This window comes from Podarcis gaigeae, assembly GCF_964106915.1.
Source record: "Podarcis gaigeae genome assembly, chromosome: 11".
Taxonomy (NCBI): domain Eukaryota; kingdom Metazoa; phylum Chordata; class Lepidosauria; order Squamata; family Lacertidae; genus Podarcis; species Podarcis gaigeae.
The window spans coordinates 46,101,583-46,124,268 of NC_139687.1; the positions used below are offsets into that span (position 1 = coordinate 46,101,583).

Sequence of the window (22,686 nt, forward strand, 5' to 3'; positions counted from 1 at the left end):
GTAAGACTGGAAAAATGAAAGTAGCCGAAATAAACAGTTGCATCTATCTCTAGGGTTCATGCAGCATGCAAGTGGCATGTGTATAAGCTCTGTGCAGAAGATGAGATCAACATTTGAAGGTTGGAAACAATGACAAAAAGCATGATAAGAACATAAGAATAGCCCTGCTGGGTCAGTGCAATGGCCCGTCTAGTCCAGCATCCTGTTCTCACAGGGGCTGAACAGCTAAAAGCAGGATTCTAGCACAAGAGCTCTCTCTCCTCCTCTGGCTTCCAGCAATTGGTATTCAGAAGCATATTCCCACTTCATGTGCTGAAAATCCCTGGCGTTTAACTGTGTGAGAATGATTCATCTAATAAAAAAAATAAATCACACAAATCAGAGTTTTACCTTTTGCTTAATGACTCTAGGAGAATAGGACACCGATCTAGCCCAGAAGGAGTACCGTTGAGTATTTGCCACAGGATCATTTATGTCCATGTAGCTTAGCCCAGCTACAGCTCCGGGACTTCCTCCCTCTACTAACGGGTCAGCTCGAATCTGATTGCTTCTGGTACCTGGAAGCACGAAAAGAGCACAGCATTTTAAAAACAAGCGTTTTTAAACAACAACAGTTGTGTCGTGGCACGTACAACTGACATCTAAATGGTCTTAAGAACATATGAATTAAGTACAGTTGTACCTTGGATCCTGAACGGCTTGGTACTCAGAAGAAGAAAAAGAAGAGTTTGGATTTGATATCCCGCCATTCACTCCCTTTAAGGAGTCTCAAAGCGGCTAACATTCTCCTTTCCCTTCCTCCCCCACAACAAACACTCTGTGAGGTGAGTGGGGCTGAGAGACTTCAAAGAAGTGTGACTGGCCCAAGGTCACCCAGCAGCTGCATGTGGAGGAGCGGGGAAGTGAACCCAGTTCCCCAGATTACGAGACTACCGCTCTTAACCACTACACCACACTGGTACTCAGATGTTTTGGCTCCAAAAAGCTGCAAACCCAGAAGTGAGTGTTCCAGTTTGCAAATGTTCTTTGGAACCCAAACGTCCGACGGGGCTTCCGATTGGCTGCAGGAGCTTCCTGCAGCCAATCAGAAGCCGAGCTTTGATTTCCAAATGTTTTGGAAGTCGGACGGACTTCCGGAACGGATTCCATTCGACTTCCAACATACGACTGTATAGTATAAGAACATAAAAGAAGAGCCTTCTGGATCAGGCCAGTGGCTGACCTAGTCAAGCAACCTATTCTCACAGTGGCCAATGAGAGGTTTATAGAAAACCTACAAGCAGGACTCAAGTGCAAGAGCCCTCATCCCTAATGTGGCACCTGATATCCAGAAGCATGGAGACAGAGCACAGCCATCTCCATGAATGTTTCTAACTCTCTTTGTAAAGCCATCCAAGTGTTAGAATTCCTGCTCCATGATTGCAGTCATGGGATTTTTGTCTATCACATGACGGTATATGTTTTGACTCCACAGAGTGGAAAGTGACGGAGACAGGATGCTTGTGTTATTGTGTTCCGTGAAGTGGGACTATTGTTCTTTGTTGTTTTTTTCACTTTGCCGTCTGATGCTAGAGAGAGAGGGAGCCATGTTGCATTGCTCTCTGTGTGTTTATACATAAAGAAAGTAGATTAGCCAAAATGCTGAGTTGCTGGGGTTTTTTTACGTAACTGTGCAAACTCTGCGGATCCCTAAGTGTGCCAGTGTCTGTTGGCATCAGTCGCTGTGATTTTCGGGCTGAAGAAAGCTTATGAAGCTCCTGAACGATTGACCAGGAGGGAGGGAACATGCCAGTCAGGCATGTGTCTCTACCAGGGTCATACTCAAATGTAGGCTGAACTCCTGACACCAGGTTGGGGGCCATCATTGGGTCAGGGCTGGTTCAGCTGCAGGTCAGCACAGAGACTCGGAGACAAGCAGTCAAGTTGATTCTTTGCTCAAGGAAACAGAATACAAACAGAGAAACCTACGGCAAGACTGGCCTCGGTTAAGCAGTTGCCAGAGCCTCGCACTTCCCCCTGCATCTCCTCCTCGTCCACCTGTTTCCCCAGCAGTCTTAAACTCCTTCAGAGAAGGACCCCCATGTGCTCTTTGCTCTGCCTCTTTGTGCCCTTGGAGACAAGGGAGCTGCGAAGCTGAATACAGTAGGACTGGCAGGCTCCTGTTTGCTTTAGTGAAACATTCCAATTGGTTAAGCCAGACGACTGCTATTGATCAGGAAGCCTCTCCAAGAACCCACACGCAACTATTTACCTGAAGATTGTTTCAGCAGTTGATCTAGTTTGTTGCATTCTGTTTTCTTCTTCTTTACGAACAGAAAATTCCAGCCTGATGAAGTGCATTTGTGCATGTCCAGCATGCTCAAACCTAGGCCAAGAAATGGGCATTAACCTTGATGATCAATGAATGATCGATGCAATCATTTCCAATGTGCAGGAAAATGTCCCACAGAACTGGGTCCCAAGGTAGCCTGGAACTTCTTAAGCAAGATGGATTTATTTACTGATTTGCTTGTTTATTAAGAGCTGCATTCCACCTTTCTGCCTAAGCAAAAGGCTTCAAGGCAGCCTACACATTTTTTTAAGATCTCAAACAGAACTGTAAAGGAACCATCAACAGGTGACTCCAGTCTCTGGTTCCATCAAGGTCAAGCACAACTTGCCAGAAATCAGCTGGCAAGCAGAGATGAAGATGCTGACATCACCTATATTAGTAGATGAAGACGCAGATGAATAGCCATTTAGATGGGTAGTGTCACAACCTACATAGACTAGCTGCATGAATCTTTGACCATCTTGGGGGAGGAAGGCTAACAAAAGAGGTAAGTATCCCAGACTCTGGAAGAGGGAGAGGAAATCAGGTAAAAATGGTGAGTGACAGCTGCATCCAAAGGAAGGTGGGAGGAGAAAAACAGGTTTGGATATACCAGTGGCAGCCTGTAACAGGAGATCTGTGGATCATACAGCTAATAGGGGTAAGAAACAGGATCAACGCCAAGGACTCTAGTGATTTAAAGGGGGTCTGAGCTCTTGTAGCAACAACTCCAACCAGTATATTCTGAAGTAAGAGTATAGTCGCATTCTGAGGGTCCTCTGGGGGTGGGAGGGAGTGGGAAAAAAGAGAGTGAATTTAATGGCTGATACACTGCTGTGGGTTAAACCACAGAGCCTAGGACTTGCTGATCAGAACGTCGGTGGTTCGAATCCCCGTGACGGGGATTCGACGGGGGTGAGCTCCCGTTGCTCGGTCCCTGCTCCTGCCCACCTAGCAGTTCGAAAGCATGTCAAAGTGCAAGTAGATAAATAGGTACCGCTATGGCGGGAAGGTAAACGGCAGTTCCGTGCGCTGCTCTGGTTTGCCAGAAGCGGCTTAGTCATGCTGGCCACATGACCCAGAAGCTGTACGCCAGCTCCCTCGACCAATAAAGCAAGATGAGCGCTGCAACCCCAGAGTGGGTCACGACTAGATCTAATGGTCAGGGGTCCCCTTTACCTTACACCATTGTATCCCACTGGCAAAACAGTGACAGTCTGGAAGTGTACTAGAACTAGATTCTACTCTTGCTTACTAGGTTAAGGGCTCCTCCGCATTTCATATAAACAGAGAATAATGTTTTGGGGTTTCTCTGCTGCTTGCATGCAAGAATAGAATGCATTTTATTCCCAAACTCACTCCTTTATACTGCGGTTGGCACTGTGGTCTAAACCACAGAGCCTAGGGCTCGCAGATCAGAAGGTTGGCAGTTCGAATCTCCGTGATGGGGTGAGCTCCCGTTGCTCGGTCCCTGCTCCTGCCCACCTGGCAGTTCAAAAGCACATCAAAGTGCAAGTAGATAAATAGTTACCGCTCCAGCGGGAAGGTAAACGGCATTTCCGTGCGCTGCTCTGTCTTCACCAGAAGCAGTTTAGTCATGCTGGCCACATGACCCAGAAGCTGTACGCCGGCTCCCTCGGCCAGTTAAGCGAGATGAGCGCTGCAACCCTAGAGTTGTCTGCGACTGGACCTAATGGTCAGGGGTCCCTTTACCTTTACCTCATTCCTTTACTATTTGGGAATGAGTGCACCGGTACACTACCTTGTGCTTTTGCACTGTCTGAAGCAACATGAAACAGAACTTTGTAATGTCCTCCCAAAGATCCAGAGTGCAGGAAATGTGTTCCGAACTGTTCAATCAGCCTTCGGTATGCATTATATTCATAGAAGGTGGGAAGGTTAGCAAGCTCTTTCCAAAAGGGCTCAGCAAGATTTAGAAATTCCGGCTGTTTATTGATGAACTGAGCAACTTCCACGCTGTTTTCGATAACCATGAGCAGATTACTCTAGGAAAGCAAAAAAATATATAGAACTCAGGCAGTTGTTTTCAGAATAGTAGGAAAGTGTTTATAAAAAGAGCAATTTACCGCTGATATCTCCTGGATAAAGAATTCTTTGTTAACTGCTGAATTCCACATGCTGGTTAGCTATTTGGTGTCAGAGTTCAGCAAACAGGGAAATAATGAAATTTCAAACTACCTGATCCAGTAACGCAGAGGTTTTCAACCTTTTTGGGTCCACGGCTTCCTTGACCAACTACATTCTTTCTGCGGCACCCCTGTGGGGTTCAGCAGCTCTGTTATATCACCCCTTGCCTGCAGAGCTGGCAGCCTCTCACTCTTTTCGAACACTGTGGAGTGTTTCCTCAGCCTCTTCTCCTCTCTGCTCTGCTTGGGTCTCTGAGCTGCTCCACCTGCCCCGAGGCTGCCTCAGCTCCTGGCAACCAGCACCCCCTGGCCAGCCCCAGAGGCACCATTTACTGTGGAGTTTGTAGCCAGGGCTGCTGCAACAAACAGCTGTTCAAGCCTCTGAGAGGCAGAGATGCAAGAGGGCATCAGAGAAGGGATAGGAGGAAAGAGGGCCAGTGTTATACACAGCACTCCTGACCATCATTCAAGGCACCCCAGGGTGCCATGGCACACTGGTTGAAAACCACTGCTGTAATGGATGATGAGGACGATGAGGGGAAGAAATTTTGACATTTTGACATTTTGATGTGAATTTGATGTGTAAAACAGAACGCAAATCAAAGCACAGTGATCCTTTAAATTTTGCACGTTTTCAACTTACAATATGCACACATAACTGTGTATCTTAATAGACACTGTGTATGAAAGCACACAAATAGTGAAAATAACATTAAAAATGCACTAAATTTGGGGAAATTGCTTGCAAGAAATTATGCAGAACACTGGGTACCTTTGAATGGCTATTTTCAATTGTATTTTTGTCTTTCCGGCGGTATTTTTCCCCAGTTGCAAGCCTCTCTGTGTGTTTTCTATAAGCCCAGGAACTGTTGTAAAATTCAGCGCTGAAGTCATTCTGAATGGTCACCTATTAAAAAGAAGCAAATGTATCTATATATAAAATTCTCTAGAAAGAAATAAAATATTGGCAATTCTATTGTTTCTCAGCCCAGATACTAGGTACCTCCATGCTAGCTATTTTCTTGAGGAAATGTACAAATTTAACTCATGCCACCCAAAATTGTGTGTGAAACATTAAACCTAAAAATCCACAAACCACACCAAATTTAGTGTATTATAAAGCACCTGTCACCCTCCCCAGCAATTCTGTCATGACTGCCAGATACATGCTTTCTCTTTAACGTTATTGTGATGTACCGCAGGTTCTTCAGAGTTGCCTTTCCTCTGTTCCTTCTAGGCAAGGCCCACAATTTAAAGCTGTGTCTCCAAGCCCCTGTCTTTGCTCTGGAGCTTTCCCCTCAAAAACCGCTCTTTAAAGCTCAATTGGAGTAAACATCCATCCACAGAAAACCCAAATTGACTGCTCTGATTTAGCTTTAAAGAGTGGGTTTTAGTGGGGAAAGCTAAGGTCAAAAAACCACTTGGAGACGGAACATTTGTGGACCTTTGCCTGGAAAATGTGGACAAACGCTGTGCCCATGCAGTATAGCTCAACCTGAACCCTAAAGATAATGTAAATTCTTGCTTCCCCCAACACACCTTTGCATTTTAAAAAATGTTGTTCCGCTTGTATTTTTAAGCAAACCAACCTAATTCACATCACCACTGGATCTTAAAATAATTATGCTACAGGTTTCACACATTCTACATTGCAATACAGTTCTTAGCTTTAAAAACATACCCAAAATGCATACTGCAGAATAAAGTGCTTTTAGAAATGTGTGCATTGAGATAAAACATTTATATTTGTATACCTATTATTATTATGATTATTATTTGTATACCACCCAATACCCGTAGATCTTAGGGCAATTCACAACAACAACAACAAAAACACAAAATCCATAATAAAAAGAAAAAAATATGTGAAGAGTATATTTAAAGTTTTTCGGTCCTTTTTAAATTGAGAAAACAAGCTGGCATAGACTTGTGAATGAACACATGAAAAATGGACTCCGACTGGAAGTAGACTGAGAAAGACCGTATACCAGTGGTAGGGAATTTGCTTGCCTGCAGAAGGCCCCAGATTCAGACGTCAGCATTTTCATGTAGGGCTGAGAGAGGCTTGAAATCATGGAGAGCAGCTGCTAGTTAGTGTAGAACAAACATAACTAGATGAGCCAACGGGCTGGCTCAGTATAGGGCAGCTTCTTATGTCCCTGTCTAGAAGCAGTTTGCAGGGTGGGACAGAAGCACTACACTAGCTTCCATACAGAAGAAGAAGAAGAAGAAGAAGAAGAGTCTGGATTTGATATCCCGCTTTATCACTACCTGAAGGAGTCTCAAAGTGGCTAACATTCTCCTTTCCCTTCCTCCCCCACAACAAACACTCTGTGAGGTGAGTGGGGCTGAGAGAAGTGTGACTAGCCCAAGGTCACCCAGCAGCTGCATGTGGAGGAGCGGGGAAGCAAACCCGGTTCCCCAGATTACGAGTCTATCGCTCTTAACCACTACACCACACTGGCTCTCAGGTGCGTTGCTATTGGTTGTCAGGAGGAGCATAGTGGAAGTAGTTCAACAAGGTGTAAATGCACCAGCTGAGCCAATCCAGCTCTCTTGCCAGTGTGTTTGCACTGCACCAAACTCTTCGCCTTGCCTGATAGGCAACAGAGACCCAGCTGCCAGGATGCTAAAGTTCTGCCCCCGCTCAGCCAGTGGGCTGCTTCTATTCCTATCCTCAGATGATACTGTGACTGAAAAACAAGCAATCAAACACACCTGGAATGTGTAAGCAAGGACACTGTCACTCAGCCGATAGTATTCTCTCTGGTCTCCACTGAACACTTTTCTGCATTGGCCACCAAAGCTCTTAGTATGGATGACTCCACCTCTGCTCTCACCCGTAAGAGCGTCAAAGCTGCAACCAATCAGAGTCAGGACACAGATTGCAAAGTTCACAGAATTTAGAAACATCAGTTGTTAACTAAATGTTAGCATACATCAGCAGACTACTCCCAAAACTAAATTATGCAAAGAACAGGGCACTCTGTAATGAGATTTTGTACTGGCAGAGCTGCGATGCAAATCCCTGCCACTGCAAGTTACATCAGGGAAAATAAAACAAAATGTTTCCCCTGGAGTGTGTCAACAGAAAAGAGCAAGCACCTGATAATTCTAATGCATTTTATCTCTATGGCAACTGCCCCTGCTATGTTACATTTCCAGGTAAAATTAATGCAACTTGACAAACAACAATGGTCAATCTCCTCGCATCTTTTTTCTCCTCCTGTGTTCAGCCTGAATTGAGGTCACCAACAAGGCCACGGGGACACATAAAGCCTGTAATTTATTTGCTTTGAAATAATCGCCTGCCATTTATGCTAAAGTTCTGGTAAATCCACCGAGAGCTAAGGAACAGCAGCAGCAGTTCATTGTGACCGTTCCTATGAGCCATTGCAGGGAGGTGCTAGAGTATACCTCCCCCACCTGCAACATAGGGATTATTATATTGGCCTATCCCACGTGTGTTTTGTAAGAATAGCTGAGGTAATTATTGTATGCTGTTCAACTCTGCCCCCTCCCATGACATCACATGCGTGACGTCAGGATGTCTCGGTGGGCCCCCACAATCAACTTGAGAAGATGGCGCTTCTGGTCAGAAGTCTACATTGTCATACAAGGCCCAGGCCTCTGGAGCTCTGGGGCCCCCTGGCCTTGCTGTAGCTGCTCAAGCAAGCAGTGACAAGAGCAGCAGTGGCAACCTCTTCATGCCTTGCAGGGCCGTCTTTACCCAGGGGTGCGGGGCACCCGGGAGCTGAATTATGGGGGGTGCCAAATGTATATTGGTCCCCCTGGTCGCTCTGTTACTCTGTAGCATCAAATATTCCTGATGAGTCAGGAAACAAAAGCAGTCCCCCCCCCCACTGCGTTGTTGTTACACATGAGTGATTTCCCCCCTAAAAAAAGGTCAACTTTGGCTTCCCCCCTCCCCCAGAAAAGGTCAACAACTTTGGCTCCCCACCTCAAAAAAAAAAAGCTCAATAAAAGTTAATTTGGGGGTGCTGGGCGGATCTTTGCGCCCTGGTGGTGCATATGCTAAAGACGGTCTTGTTCTCTCTTTGAGGAAGGCAAGGAAGGTAAGGCTCAGAGGGAGAGACAGGCAAATGGGCAGTAGCAACAACAATGGCAAGAAAGAAATTGTCCTCGTGCTCTGGGAGGAGGGCCCCTTAAGAGCAACTCTCTCCCTGAGGACGTCCCAAAACAAATTCCAAATGGCCTGTCGGAGCTACAACGCTCATGAAAAGATAAATCATATGGCCACGAGACAATGGATGCGAAGTACTTTGAAGACCTGAAACTACATAAACGCTTCGCCCTATATAGTAGCTAAATGTTGTTGTTCCTTATAAATAACCAATGATCATTGCAACAAAATGAATAAGAATGACAAAGAACTCACCCTGCTCCTGTGAGCTCTACATTAGGAGGCGGCTTCAAAGGTGGCTTGGTGTTTTCACACACCGTCTTGATCTCATCGCATCGGTCCTCATCAGCGCCATCTTCCTCACAGTCGTGATCTCCATTGCACACCAAAGATTTGCTAATGCACTGCCCTATGGCCATAAAGACAGGTAACACAGGAACGATGAAAAAACTCTTGCACCCACCTAGAGAACAGAACTGATTCCTCTGAGACTCCTCCATGTTTCTTCAAGTGTCTTGGAATTTTCTTTCTGTGAGATGGGTTGCTTTGGTTTGGTATTTGAGACTGAAAGCCAGCCCCCGCCTCCCACTAAGTTTCTGGGTTACTTGTCCTTTGTGACAAGGCAAATCTCCTTGGCAGGCTCTTTAGGGGCTTCTCTGGAAACCTCATGGGCAAGCAAGGTCCGTTGGAGTGTAGTGAGCCCTTCTATCCTATCCTCAGGTTGTAATATGTGTAAATAAAACCATATATCCTAAAGACATCAAGTGTCTGTTAACCTTCATTCCAAGGAAACTGTACCCTGGGTAAGCGCTGGAACTCCTGGGATCTCTCAAAGCTCAGAGATTGGGGTGCAGGCAACAATATTTACCATATGTGGTGTTATTTGATGCCTGAGAGTTCTGTTATTTACCAATGTATAAGTCATTTACTGTGAGCCCCTCTAGAGACCCTGCATAAAGAACTCTCTGTCTGTGTGTGTGTGTGTGTGTGTATATATATATGAATTGTAAAAATAATAATAAAGAGTTACACTTGTATTCCCATATCTCCCCCTTTTTGGTCCCATCAGCTCCTGCTGTGGAACAGTCATAGAATAATAGAATCATAGAGTTGGAAAGGACAATGAACAGGTCAGTTGGATTCTTGAAGCAACGTACCTGATGAACATCTAAAACGATGGCCACATCCGTCTTCTGTTGGGCACCCTCTCGTAGGAACACAAGGACGGGATTCAAAGGAAGTTCCCGGACATGGCTGTCCTCCAAACTGCCCATAAACTGCTACGGTCCGTCTGCGAATCTAAATCCAAAAACAATCCTTTAGGCTAGAAGTAGGTTCCGGTGGTGCTCTTAGGGGCAAGGCGGATGATATGTTAGCTCTGAATTTGTGCCCTTCGAAGAAAGGGGAATGTCACAAATTTCCTTTGGAGGCAGGTAGGTCAATGCTGGGCCTTTTTGCCTCTATCTCCATCATCTGCCGCTCTCAGTGGTCAGATGTAGGGCCATGAACTTCATCCCCAAAGTGCAGTCCTAATTGCGTCACTGGGAGCATCACATGTGCACCTGTCTGCAGAACAAGCTGCTGTTATAAAGCGTAGGAGTAGGACCTGGTTTAAAAGTTGACAGCCTACCCATGGGCGTTTTATATTGCCGCATATTCAAAAGTGTTGTATTTGGATATGAGAGACCCAGTTTCAAATTGTCACTCAAGCAGAAAACCTTACTGAGTTTCCCTGCATTGGTTAAAAGTAAAGGTAAAGGGACCCCTGACCATTAGGTCCAGTCGTGGCCGACTCTGGGGTTGCGGCACTCATCTCGCTTTATTGGCCGAGGGAGCCAGCGTACAGCTTCCGGGTCATGTGGCCAGCATGACTAAGCTGCTTCTGGCAAATCAGAGCAGCGCACGGAAACGCCGTTTACCTTCCCACCGGAGTGGTACCTATTTATCTACTTGCACTTTGACGTGCTTTCAAACTGCTAGGTTGGCAGGAGGTGGGACAGAGCAACGGGAGCTCACTCCGTTGCGGGGATTCGAACCGCTGACCTTCTGATCGGCAAGTCCTAGGCTCTATGGTTTAACCCACAGCGCCACCCGCGTCCCCTGCATTGGTTACTGAAGGCCGAAAACTGTGTATTGCTAGACCACATGTTCACCATTTATGGTGTGGGAGTTTGCTTAAAGAGAAAATTAACTAATAATCTGGTAAGAAAACTTGGATTGTTCACTGGTGCTGCCTTAATTGAGAAATATTTCAGCTCCTCAGGCAATGAATCTTGTAAAAGTAACCAGCGAAAAATATAAACATGGAAATAATTTGCATTTTAATTTGAGAGTTATTGTTGTGGGGAAAACAGGCGGTTCTATTTGGCCACATCAGCAGCAAATGAAAAACAGCGGTTTGGTTTATAGGCTGTCTGTTCCTGGATTTATATATCCTCTGCTAGAGAACTCAGATGCGAGGAAATTACTCAATATAGGAAAGCTAGCTGTAGTTTAGCTAGCTGAGGTTGCAATCCTATACCTGGGGAGTAAGCTCCATTGAGCACAATGGGACTTGTGCCTGCATAGGCACGCATAGGATTGCCCTGTGAGGCAGCAGTCCTATGCACATGTGGTCCCACTTAACTCAGTAGGATTTACTTATGAGTAAAGATAAATAAGATTGAGGTGTGAAATATAGGGTGTTTCAGGTGGGATTCAATCACATACAGTGGTACCTCAGTTTTTGAACGTAATCCATTCCGGAAGTCCCTTCGAGTTCTGAAACGCTTGAAAACCAAAAACTGAAAGCAGAAGCCTCAAAATGGAAGCCTCAATATGGAGAACTCAAAATGGAAGCTGCATTTCCTGTTCGACTTTTGAGGCGCGTTCGAAATGGGTTTTTGGCGTTCGAGTTCTGAAACGTTCGACTACAGAGATGTTTGAAAACCAAGGTACCACTGTACTGGCAAATTAACTTTGCATAGTTAGAGAGGCCTTTTAGGGGAAGATGCACTGGAAAGTGTGGGATAACACTTGCTCTGCCACAATCTGGAAGAGGCCACAAGGGCCATCAAATCCAACCTCCTGTGTTAGGGAACTGTCATCGGCTCAGAGGCGAGAAAAAGAAGGGCAGTTGTGTTACAAGGAGCCTCCGAAAATCTTGCGAAGCAGTTCCTCTTCCAGGGAGGAGGAAAGCCCCCCCTCCAGTGGGGAAGAGATGCAAAGACCAGAGGATGCTGGTGGGAGCCTTAACACCGCTTCTGGGCAAGCCGGTCAGGAGGGAAACACGCCCTTGCCATCACCCATCCTGTGCAGTAGTTTGAGGCGCAGAGAGGGGAGGAGACGGTTGGGGGTAACGGAACTCTTATGTTGGGGGAGGTCCAAAAAAAGACCACTCCCGGATTCTGCTAGCGATTGAGCCAGACATGAGCTTTGGGGCTCTTCACTGTAAATAGTTTGCACCAAAATAAAGCCTGTAAAACAAAGGTCGAAGTCCTGCCTGGTTACTCTCGAGCAACCGCAACAGCCACCTGACACCCTGCAATGCAGGAATCTCTTTGCCCAACATGGGGCTCAGACCCACGACCCGGGGATTAAAGAGTCTCATGCTCTGACAACTGAGCTATCCTTCACACAATGTTGTCTACTCTTCCTGCACACATATCAGAATGAATGTTCAAATAGCCAGCATCATTTAACCTTCCCAAGTTAAAATAAATGAATGAATGCTCATAAACAGGACTTCTGGATGCACCTGTAGTGATTGGTGAAGATGACGTTAAGCAATGGCTGCGGATGAAGATCTAGGGCAGCATTTCCCAATTGTTCTCTTCACAGACCACTTGCAAATGGCAGAATGTCTTCTTGCTGGACCCTGTAATGGTTTTTCTGCCCAAAGTAGCAATTTTAATGTGTTGTGCTAGTACGATACTAAGTGTATTTTTATGAGGGTCCCCCCCCCCCGTTATAAATTGCATTTCATTGTATTGCAACTTAAGGTGCAATTGTGGAATTCATATTGCCATGAAATACAATATAAGAAATAAAAGAAACAACAAAAATACAAACACACACCAATTTAATATGATGGATATACCATCTCCCATCTTCAACCACAAATCCATAGATACATTTTAGGTCACCTGCTGGTCTGAAGACCACAGTTTGGGAACCCTTCATCTAGGGCACGATCCTCTGGGACGTTCTCCTGTGCAAACCCTTTTCAAATAACAGGCTATGCAGAAGCTCATCAGTGTTGTTGTGCTGTTCCCATTTCCAAGGCACTTGAGCAGGAGAACTTCCCAAACGATTGTGCCCTAGACCAAGGGTGGGCAATCTACTGGTAGATCTTTGGGCAATCTGCAGTAGATTGGCCAGGGTTTCCAATTTTTTAGTAGTTTAACAGTAATAACAAAATGATTTTCCCATCTCAGTTAGACTGCTGAAATGAAGGAAAGCTAAAAGGATTTCCCATGAAAGGGTTAAGCTCAGTTCTATTCTGGTGCTGAAAATAAATCCCTTAGGGTTCAGAATGTACTTCAAAGCACCATGTGTGTGTATATGTGTCATTAAAATTTTAAGTATATGCTATTTGCACCTGGTTCTGGTTGGTAGATACTGGAGAATTAATAAAAGAACTAAGTGCATCACACAAGTCTCCCCATTCCTGTCCTAGATCTTCATCCGTAACCATCACTTAAAATCAACAAATTACCTCTATAATCCAACTAATTCATGATTATTAATAAACATATGATCCTCAAAATAATGGGTAACAAAATAATGGCAATAAGATTGTTGTTGTTATTACTACCCGAGTAGCATACAAATGGCACACATTTATAATACTATACCTGAGTCTTAGTACAGCCATCACATTCTGACCAAGGACCAAACGGATTCCAGCTGCAATCGACTGGAGACGCCCTGTTGGGGAGAAAGAAAAATACTGTCAAGGTTTCAATGTTGGGAGAAGGACCATAGGCCAATGGTAAAGAACATGCAGAAGATCCCAGGTTCAATCACAAGCATCTGCAGGAAGGTCTCGGAAAGATTCCCATTTGATCTTGTAGCTATCTGTTTTGAAAAGTTGTTGACTTCCTCCATAACAAAGTAATCTTGAGGAATCCCAGAGTTAGTGGATGGCCTGCATCTCAATCATCCTGCTCAGCACTGCTCCTTCCAACCTCGTCCCTATATAAACTATGAGTTATAGTCAGTCCTGCTCAGAGCAGATCCAGGTAACAAACCTAACTTAATCATGTCCATTAACATCAGTGGGACTACTCTGAGCAGGAGTAGCATTGGCTGCAACCCTGTGCTGCTACTGCCCTATGAACATTTCCTTGGGAGAAAGTCCTGAGTAAATGTGGTTATGATTCCTGAATGGGGTAACTGTGCCCCTGAAGGACCAGGTGCACAGCCTGGGAGTCATTCTGGACTCACAGCTGTCCATGGAGACGCAGGTCAATTCTGTGTCCAGGGCAGCTGTTTATCAGCTCCATCTGGTACGCAGGCTGAGACCCTACCTGCCCGCAGACTGTCTCGCCAGAGTGGTGCATGCTCTAGTTATCTCTCGCTTGGACTACTGCAATGCGCTCTATGTGGGGCTACCTTTGAAGGTGACCCGGAAACTACAACTAATCCAGAATGCAGCAGCTAAACTGGTGACTGGGAGTGGCTGCCAAGACCATGTAACACCGGTCTTGAAAGACCTACACTGGCTCCCAGTACGTTTCCGAGCACAATTCAAAGTGTTGGTGCTGACCTTTAAAGCCCTAAACAACCTCGGTCCAGTATACCTGAAGGAGCATCTCCACCCCTATCGTTCAGCCCAGACACTGAGGTCCAGCGCTGAGGGCCTTCTGGTGGTTCCCTCGCTCTGAGAAGCCAAGTTACAGGGAATCAGGTAGAGAGCCTTCTTGGTAGTGGCACCCGCCCTGTGAAACGCCCTCCCACCAGATGTCAAAGAGAAAAACAACTACTAGACTTTTAGAAGAAATCTGAAGGCAGCCCTGCTTAGGGAAGCCTTTAATGTTTAATAGACAATTGTATTTTAATAGTTTGTTGGAAGCCACCCAGAATGGCTGGGGGAACCCAGCCAGATGGGCGGGGTAGAAATCATAAATTATTATTATTATTATTATTAGCCTGCACATCTTGCTGATGAGGGGCTCATGCATATGGTCATATGCTGCCAATAGTAAGCTTCCTGTGCGTCCATCAATTCTTCCTTGTCCGTAGGACGTTCTCCTCCAAATCACTGCCTACCCACACTTTCTCCTTCCTCTATCCAGATTTTCTCATTCCCTCTCCTTTTGGAGTATCCCTGGTAAGAGAAAATCCAGACTGATATAGGAGAAAGTGTGGGAAGGCAGTGATTTGGAAGAGAACGTCCTACGGACAAGGAAGAATTGATGGAGGTGCAGGAAGATTGCTATCCTCACTATAAGACTGTATTGAGAAAAGCCATTTGCTCTTCTTCCCTTGCTGCTGGGCTGCTCCAGTTCTCTGCTTGCCTGATTCACAGCTCTTCCCCTTTCTGTTACTGCACAAGGCCATGCTTTTTATGTAGCAGATCATACGGAAGTGTGGAGCAGCCAGTGGTTGCTGCAGCTTCACCAGCAATTGATTTTACAAAAGTACAGCAGTGCTTCCTGGCACTGGGAAATGTGCACCAAGTACCAAAGCATGTTTACTCTGAAGAAACTCTGAAGAAACTGAAGTGGTACCACTTGTACTGCTTTTAGAGCCACAGCTTCCTCCAAATAATCTTGGGAACGGTGGTTTGTATGTGGGGAATTGTAGGTCTCCTAACAACTCTCAGCGCCCTTAAAAGCTATTGTTCCCAGGATTATTTGGAGGGAGCCATGACTGCTAAAGTGGTATAAGTGTGGATGTGATCTGTTAGGGATGCTGGAGTGAGAAGATATGGTCTCCAAGGTCCTGTCCAACTCTATGGTTCTATGATTCTATCGTAATATGAAAAATCTCATATGGAGATTGCACATGCTATAGCTATGGGGTTCTCTTTTTCCCCCATAGAGCTCCTGCAGAGTGGTGGAAATCACAGGTTTGAATTTCTGATTTTTGTGCAGCCGTCAATGAACAGGACTTCCACCTTTAACAATTGCATAAAAAGCAGGAATTCAGTTTGTGATTCCACCCCCTCCCTTGCAATAGCCTTTGTCTACCTGTTTACCAGCTGAATTCCTGCCTATCTTGAAGCTGTTAAAAGCACAGGAGCCCTACCAGAGAGAGAAAAAAGTTGGCAACCTAGATAAGAAGAAGGAAAGATCACCCTCAATCCTAAACTTAGACTACCTACTCAAGCCCTACCATTGAACAGGGGAAAATACATGCTGAATATATATGCTCATCCCTTTTCAAAGTACCAAATAACCGCTCACCTTGACAAAGCAGGAAAGGAGCCCACAATTGCCATCAGAACGAATGTCCCAAGGGCCTAAAAAGAAGGAAGGGGAGGCTGGGATTATCGTTTGACTCACATTTGGTCTGATTTTCTAAGTATAACAGCATAAGCCTAACCATGCCTACTCAGAAGCAACTTGTATTGACTGCAAGGGAGCTAAATCGCAGGTAAATGGGGTTAGGATCGCATCCAAATCAGACAGAACTCAAAGGCAAGCAGCTGTGAAAGTCGTAGGGCTGAATTGAAAGGTTCCAGTTATTGCAACTCACCATGCTCCCATCGACACTCCCTCCCCCCTTCCATCCTGGTAGTTCTGCATCCATATGCCTTGCATAAATGAATATTGCATTAGACTTGGTTTCATCTGCAGAAAGTGGCTCAATGATTGCCTTACCTTCATGTTGGGAGAAAAGCTCAAGCTACCCGGCAACTAGCAGCGAAGAAAACATTCCTCCTCTGGGAGAAGAAGGCAATTTAGAACCAGGAGGAGCCGTCGTCAGTCTGTCTGTCTGTCTCAAAACTTCTGGCGACTAAGCCTGCCTGGCGGTTCTGCTTTTTCTTTCACAAGAGAGGCCTTAAGCAATACGAAGGAATGTTAACAATAACCCATCTCCTCTCCTCTAGGGACACTAACAGCCTGTTCCTGTAACTGCCCAAGTATCTTAAAATAGTAAGAACTAGATTATAAAACAAAGCTTGGCTTGGAGTGGAATATAGCCCTGGTGAATTATTATTTTTAAGAGTCTAGGAAACTGCCTTGCAACATGTCAGACTGTTTATCCATTTAGACCAGCGTTGTCTACGACTTTGACTGGCATTTGCTTTCTGGGTCCTTTAGGGGAGTAGCACAGTGGCAGAGCATCTTCTTGGAATGCAGAGCTCAGGTTCAATCCCCAGCACCCTGGGTAGGGCTGAGAATGTCCCCTGCCTGTAACTCTGGAGAGTCACTGCCAGAAAGTGTAAAGGTAAAGGGACCCCTGACCATTAGGTCCAGTCATGACCGACTCTGGGGTTGCAGCGCTCATCCTGTCTATAGGCCGGGGGAGCCAGCATACAGCTTCCAGGTCATGTAGCCAGCATGACTGAGCCTCTTCTGGCGAACCAGAGCAGCACACGTTTACTTTCCCGCCGGAGCGGTACCTCTTTATCTACTTGTACTCTACTTGCTTTCGAACTGCTAGGTTGGCAGGAGCAGGGACCGAGCAACAGGAGTTCACCCCGTTGCGGGGATTCGAACCACCGACCTTCTGATCGGCAAGCCCTAGCCCAAGCCCACAGCGCCACCCACGTCCACCAGAAAGTGTAGGCAACGCTAAACTAGTGGGACCAATAGTCTGATTCAGTATCAGAATATCCCCTCCAAGCTCCCTGATTTTCCAGGCATAGTCCCAAATTATAAAAGCTTCTGATTTGATCTACCAGTGCTGCCGCCACTGAGCTGGGGGAGGAGGGTGAGCCAGAGCTTGCCCAGAGTGGCAGCAGCAGTGAGGGAGGATCCCATTGGCTTTCCAATGGCCCCATGCTAATTTAGACATAGAGATGCAAAGTTAGCTATAACCCTGAAGCCTTCCTGCTAGGAATTAAGGGTAATGAAATCCCAAACTTCAGGAGAGTCTTTATGTATGTTACATTCGCTGCCAGAATCCTAATAGCAAAAGGCTGGAAGGGAGAGGATATCCCATCTAAATCAGACAGGCAAAATAAAATAAGAGAGTACGCTGAACTGGCAAGATTATCAGCAAGGCTAAGAGATGTTATGGATGAAAAAAATTATCAGAGAGTAGAATATATAGAGTCTATTTCATGAAGAAGTGTGCATGCACACGAAAGCTCATACCAAGAACTAACTTAGTTGGTCTTTAAGGTGCTACTGGAAGGAATTTTGTTTATATAGAGTCTATGTAAAGGAACATTGTCAAAAGATCAGTCCGCTGGCAGGTCTTGATTGAGCTTCAACGTGCAATTAGGATAATTTTATAAAATAAAATTGATAATAAGTTAAATAACATGGAGAAGGTAAAGTCTAAGTGTGTATTTAAGGAATTTAATTTGGGAACAGAAGGGGAAGATTGGAATCCTTGTATAATTTAATCCCAAATGTATACACAAAGCAAGTATGAATAATTGTTTATTTTTTATTTCTCATTTTGACTATAACATCTATTGTACATTTCTGTTATAAAGTTTTCAACCAATAAAGCATATATACATACAAAAAACAAAAAACAAAGTTAGATATAATCACTAGGAGTTTCAGTTGAAACACAACACATAGTGGGGAAGATTTGCAAGAACGTCTTCAATCAAGGTGACTAAGGCTGTTTTGGCACTGAAACTCTGATTGGTTTAGATAACCTGCTTCCTCTAGGGAGGACCACTTCAAGAGGGGCTGCATCCTCACCTTTTTCAAAGTGGCAGGAATAACTTCCTCCCATAGTGAAGCATTAACCACTCCCTCGATCCATCCTGTCAAGCACCTCTTACTTGATTTAACCAGCCATGATGGGCAGGCAGTCAGCTCCACCACTACAAGCCTCTTGCTCACATTGCCAGGCTGCGACAACATCCACAGTCTGTAACTTGGCAGTGCTCCATGGCTGTCCAACAGACCTGAACTAATTTTGGCATCATTCAGCATTGTTGTTGTTTAGTCGTTTAGTCATCTCCGACTCTTCATGACCCCATGGACTAGAGCACATCAGGCACTCCTGTCTTCCACTGCCTCCTGCAGTTTGGTCAAACTCATGCTGGTAGCTTTGAGAACACTGTCCAACCATCTTGTCCTCTGTCGTCCCCTTCTCCTTGTGCCCTCAATCTTTCCCAACATCAGGGTCTTTTCCAGGGAGTCTTCTTTTCTCATGAGGTGGCCAAAGTATTGGAGCCTCAGCTTCAGGATCTGTCCTTCCAGTGAGCACTCAGGGCTGATTTCCTTAACAATGGATAGGTTTGATCTTCTTGTAGTCCATGGGACTCTCAAGAGTCTCCTCCAGCTCCATAATTCAAAAGCATCAATTCTTCAGCGATCAGCCTTTTTTTTGGTCCAGCTCTCACTTCCATACATCACTACTGGGAAAACCATAGCTTTAACTATACAGACCTTTGTTGGCAAGGTGATGTCTCTGCTTTTTAAGATGCTGTCTAGGTTTGTCATTGCTTTTCTCCCAAGCAGCATTCAGCATAGTTCCAAGCATTTTTGACTTCCAAGTGCTTTGCAAATCTTGTAGAAAAGGTATAATCTTTCCAGAACCAAGTATTCCTTTGGACAATGATAGGACTAAACAGCTTTCCCCAACCCGGTGCCCTCCAGACATTTTGAACTACAACTTCCATCAGTTCTGGCCTGCACAGTGGTTAGAGAAAGCTGTGCTAGAATTTCAGTTTGGACAACAGAACAGCTGGAGAACGGACAACGGAACAAAGAACCAAGGAAAAGAAAAAGTGAGGAAGATGAGGCAATATGGTGCCATGAGCTTCAGCCTTCCCCAAACTTTTTTGTTCAGTGCAGTAAGTAATTTAAAACTTGCTGCACAAATAGACAGTACTGGAACTGAATGTCTAGGGACTAATAGGATGTTTCTACTTGGGTCCCTTCAGGCTACTTCCATCTGTCGTCTACAACAAAACAAGATACTGCCTAAGAAAGCTTTAATTCTTCTTCCTAAAGCGTTGTAGCATTCCAAAGAGTCTATTATATTTCCTTATGACTTTTGGCTTTCTATGCAACAGATATTCAGGTTCCTCCTTAAATTTCAAATGGCTTTGGAGCATAACAACATCACACTCATTAAAATTGATTTTAAGTCATGGGTTTTAAGAGGTCCTCTGATCTCGATCTGAAGATTGCAGCTGACAGACAACCTAACTCATCCCTTGATGCACCATCCCTGTTAATGTCCAAATATTCTCCCTCTCCATTCATTATCTGTTATGTTCCCAGATGCCAACCCTTTCTCTCTATTACTTCTACAGATGGTGATGGTCAAATTACGGCTGGCAAGCGAGAGAGAGAGAGAGAGAGAGAGAACATCGGGCTGATATGTTCTTAGCTTGGGAAATTGGCTGTCAGCGAGAGCTTCTGGACTTTCTTCTGTTAGCAAATGTCATTTACTTTTTCTAATTAGCTGTAATTAGCTGGCTCCAAAGTTCTTAAGGTATTTATCACATTTCAGGGACTAATAGAATGAGCCTAGGGACGTGCCTTTTGGAAATGTGTCAAATGACAGTGTTCGGCTATTTTCTGCAGCACAAACGGTTCTTTCCCAGGGGGCTTAATGGAAGCAAACTTTCATAGGAGCCTAATCAACCTTCTGTTGCCTCCAAGGAAAACAAAGGATTTATCTGCACATTCATGCAGCAGGTTATATACAACATCATCCACTGTGGACACAGGGTGGCTGAAATTAAGATATGAGTTGCAGAACCATTCCTTAAGCTCTCAACCTTAAAAGTGCAATTTCAGCAACTAACAGTACCAGTTCTGGATTTCAGATGGTAAAGAATACCCAGAATTGGCAATGAAGCAATCGTCCACCTGCAGCATTTGGTGTCATCTGTCTTTGTGAGCAGGGTTCTCAACGATAGTGATCCTCAAAACTAGGTAAAGGTAAAGGTACCCCTGCCCGTACGGGCCAGTCTTGCCAGACTCTGGGGTTGTGCGCCCATCTCACTCAAGAGGCCAGGGGCCAGCGCTGTCCGAAGACACTTCCGGGTCATGTGGCCAGCGTGACATCGCTGCTCTGGCGAGCCAGAGCTGCACACGGAAACGCTGTTTACCTTCCCGCTAGAAAGCGGTCCCTATTTATCTACTTGCACCCGAGGGTGCTTTCAAACTGCTAGGTTGGCAGGCGCTGGGACCGAGCAACGGGAGCGCACCCCGTCGCGGGGATTCGAACCACCAACCTTTCGATCGGCAAGCCCTAGGCACTGAGGCTTTTACCCACAGCGCCACCCGCGTCCCCTGATAAGGGTTTTTGTGGCGGGTTAGTTTTTTTTTTATCCTCAAAACTAACCCGCCACAAAAACCCTTATGTTTAGTAGTAAGAAATGAGTCATGAGGTAGCCTTTCTAATATGACTCCTCCGTGGAATGAAATCTGGAAGAACGAACATGCCCAGATGCCTCAGTAAAACCCTTCAGAATATTTGTATCTTGTAGGATTCAACTTTAAAGAAATAGTGGGGCGTCTGACTTCACCATTCTCTTTAATTTGACTTCACTTTAATTTCAATTTCCCTGCTGACCTTTTGAAAATCACAGTAGTTACAATCACTTATTCCCTCCCACCCTCTCAACTCCCAAAATAATTGGTCCGATGCAAGCGGTTAACTGGAAGCATACTGACCTCTAGTGGAAATCCGTGTTTGTGTTGTGCACATTAAGCCTGCACAATGTAACTAGCAGAGCACCAGTTGCTTGACAACAGTCGTATTTTGGGAATCTAAGGCAAGCAGCAAAACCAAGAATTTTATCAATCCCTGATAAGCGCCATACATGACTGTGCTTGATTTGGTGGGGCTCAGCCCTGCTGGCCTCTGCCTGCCTCCAGCAATACACGATTCCTAACACTGATGTGGAGTTCCCAATTTCACCCACTGAACGTGCAGGCAGGCCTAAGTGCCACTAGGTGGATTCTTGCCTGCAGCAGCCACCCAAGCCTCACTGTTGGGGTTCAGCATCCACAGAAGTCAAAGCTGGTCCTGCCACCATTTCATGAAGGCATTGGGCCCAATTGTTGCACCACTTTCAGGCTGTTTTGGGGAAGGGACATAGCTCAGTGAGAGAGCCTCTATACAAAAGGTCCTGGGCTCAATCCCTGGCATTTCAAGGTAGGGCTGAGAGAGACATACCTGAAACCCCAAATGGGCTGCTGCAAGTCAGTGTAGACAATACTGAACTAGATCAGGGGTCAGCAAACATTTTCAACAGTGGGGCGGTCCACTGTCTCTCAGACCTTGTGGGGGGGCTGGACTATATTTTTTTTGGGGGGGGGGAGAAGGAAGGAATTCCTATGCCCCACAAATAACCTAGAGATGCATTTCAAATAAAAGTACACATTCTACTCATGTAAAAACACCAGGCAGGCCCCAAAATAACCCAGAGATGGATTTTAAATAAAAGGTCACATTCTACTCATGTAAAAACACGTTAATTCCCGGACCGTTTACACGCTGGATTTAGAAGGCGATTGGGCTGGATCCTGCCCCCGGGCCTTAGTTTGCCTACTCATAAACTAGATCATGGGTAGGCAAACTAAGGCCTGGGGACCGGATCTGGCCCAATCGCCTTCTAAATCCGGCCCGCGGATGGTCCAGGAATCTACATGAGTAGAATGTGTCCTTTTATTTAAATTGCATCTCTGGGTTATTTGTGCGGCATAGGAATTCGTTCATTATTCCCCCCCCAAAAAATATAGTCCAGTCCCCCACAAGGTCTGAGGGACAGTGGACAAGCCCCCTGCTGAAAAAGTTTGCTGACCCCTAATTAGATAGCTCACTGGTCTGAATCTGCTCCTATAAGTGAGGCAGTGATTTGCCTTCACCTTCCTGTCCGTGTATGTTCTGCCCCAGGAAGCACACTAGGCCTCTGATGATGATACTGCCTTCTAAATGCTTATTATATACCATATATATATACAGACTAAAACTTTAGGCAATGTAATAAGAGAAGAGGT

At 45.3% G+C, this 22,686-nt stretch overlaps 1 protein-coding gene across 1 annotated transcript in view; it reads right to left on the reverse strand.

Moving 5' to 3' along the window:
- Positions 1-16,697, reverse strand: part of C7 (complement C7) — a 34,958-nt gene extending 18,261 nt beyond the window's left edge. The window contains exons 1-10 of the mRNA XM_083703477.1: positions 16,411-16,697; positions 15,994-16,049; positions 13,438-13,510; positions 9,760-9,901; positions 8,858-9,011; positions 7,177-7,315; positions 5,231-5,365; positions 4,074-4,317; positions 2,252-2,365; positions 391-557 (exon numbers count right to left, since the gene is read on the reverse strand). Coding sequence (XP_083559603.1) covers positions 391-557; positions 2,252-2,365; positions 4,074-4,317; positions 5,231-5,365; positions 7,177-7,315; positions 8,858-9,011; positions 9,760-9,901; positions 13,438-13,510; positions 15,994-16,049; positions 16,411-16,416 — 1,230 coding nt within the window. The 5' untranslated portion in view covers positions 16,417-16,697. The remainder of the gene's footprint in view (positions 1-390; positions 558-2,251; positions 2,366-4,073; positions 4,318-5,230; positions 5,366-7,176; positions 7,316-8,857; positions 9,012-9,759; positions 9,902-13,437; positions 13,511-15,993; positions 16,050-16,410) is intronic.
- Between the last annotated feature and the right edge of the window lie 5,989 nt (positions 16,698-22,686).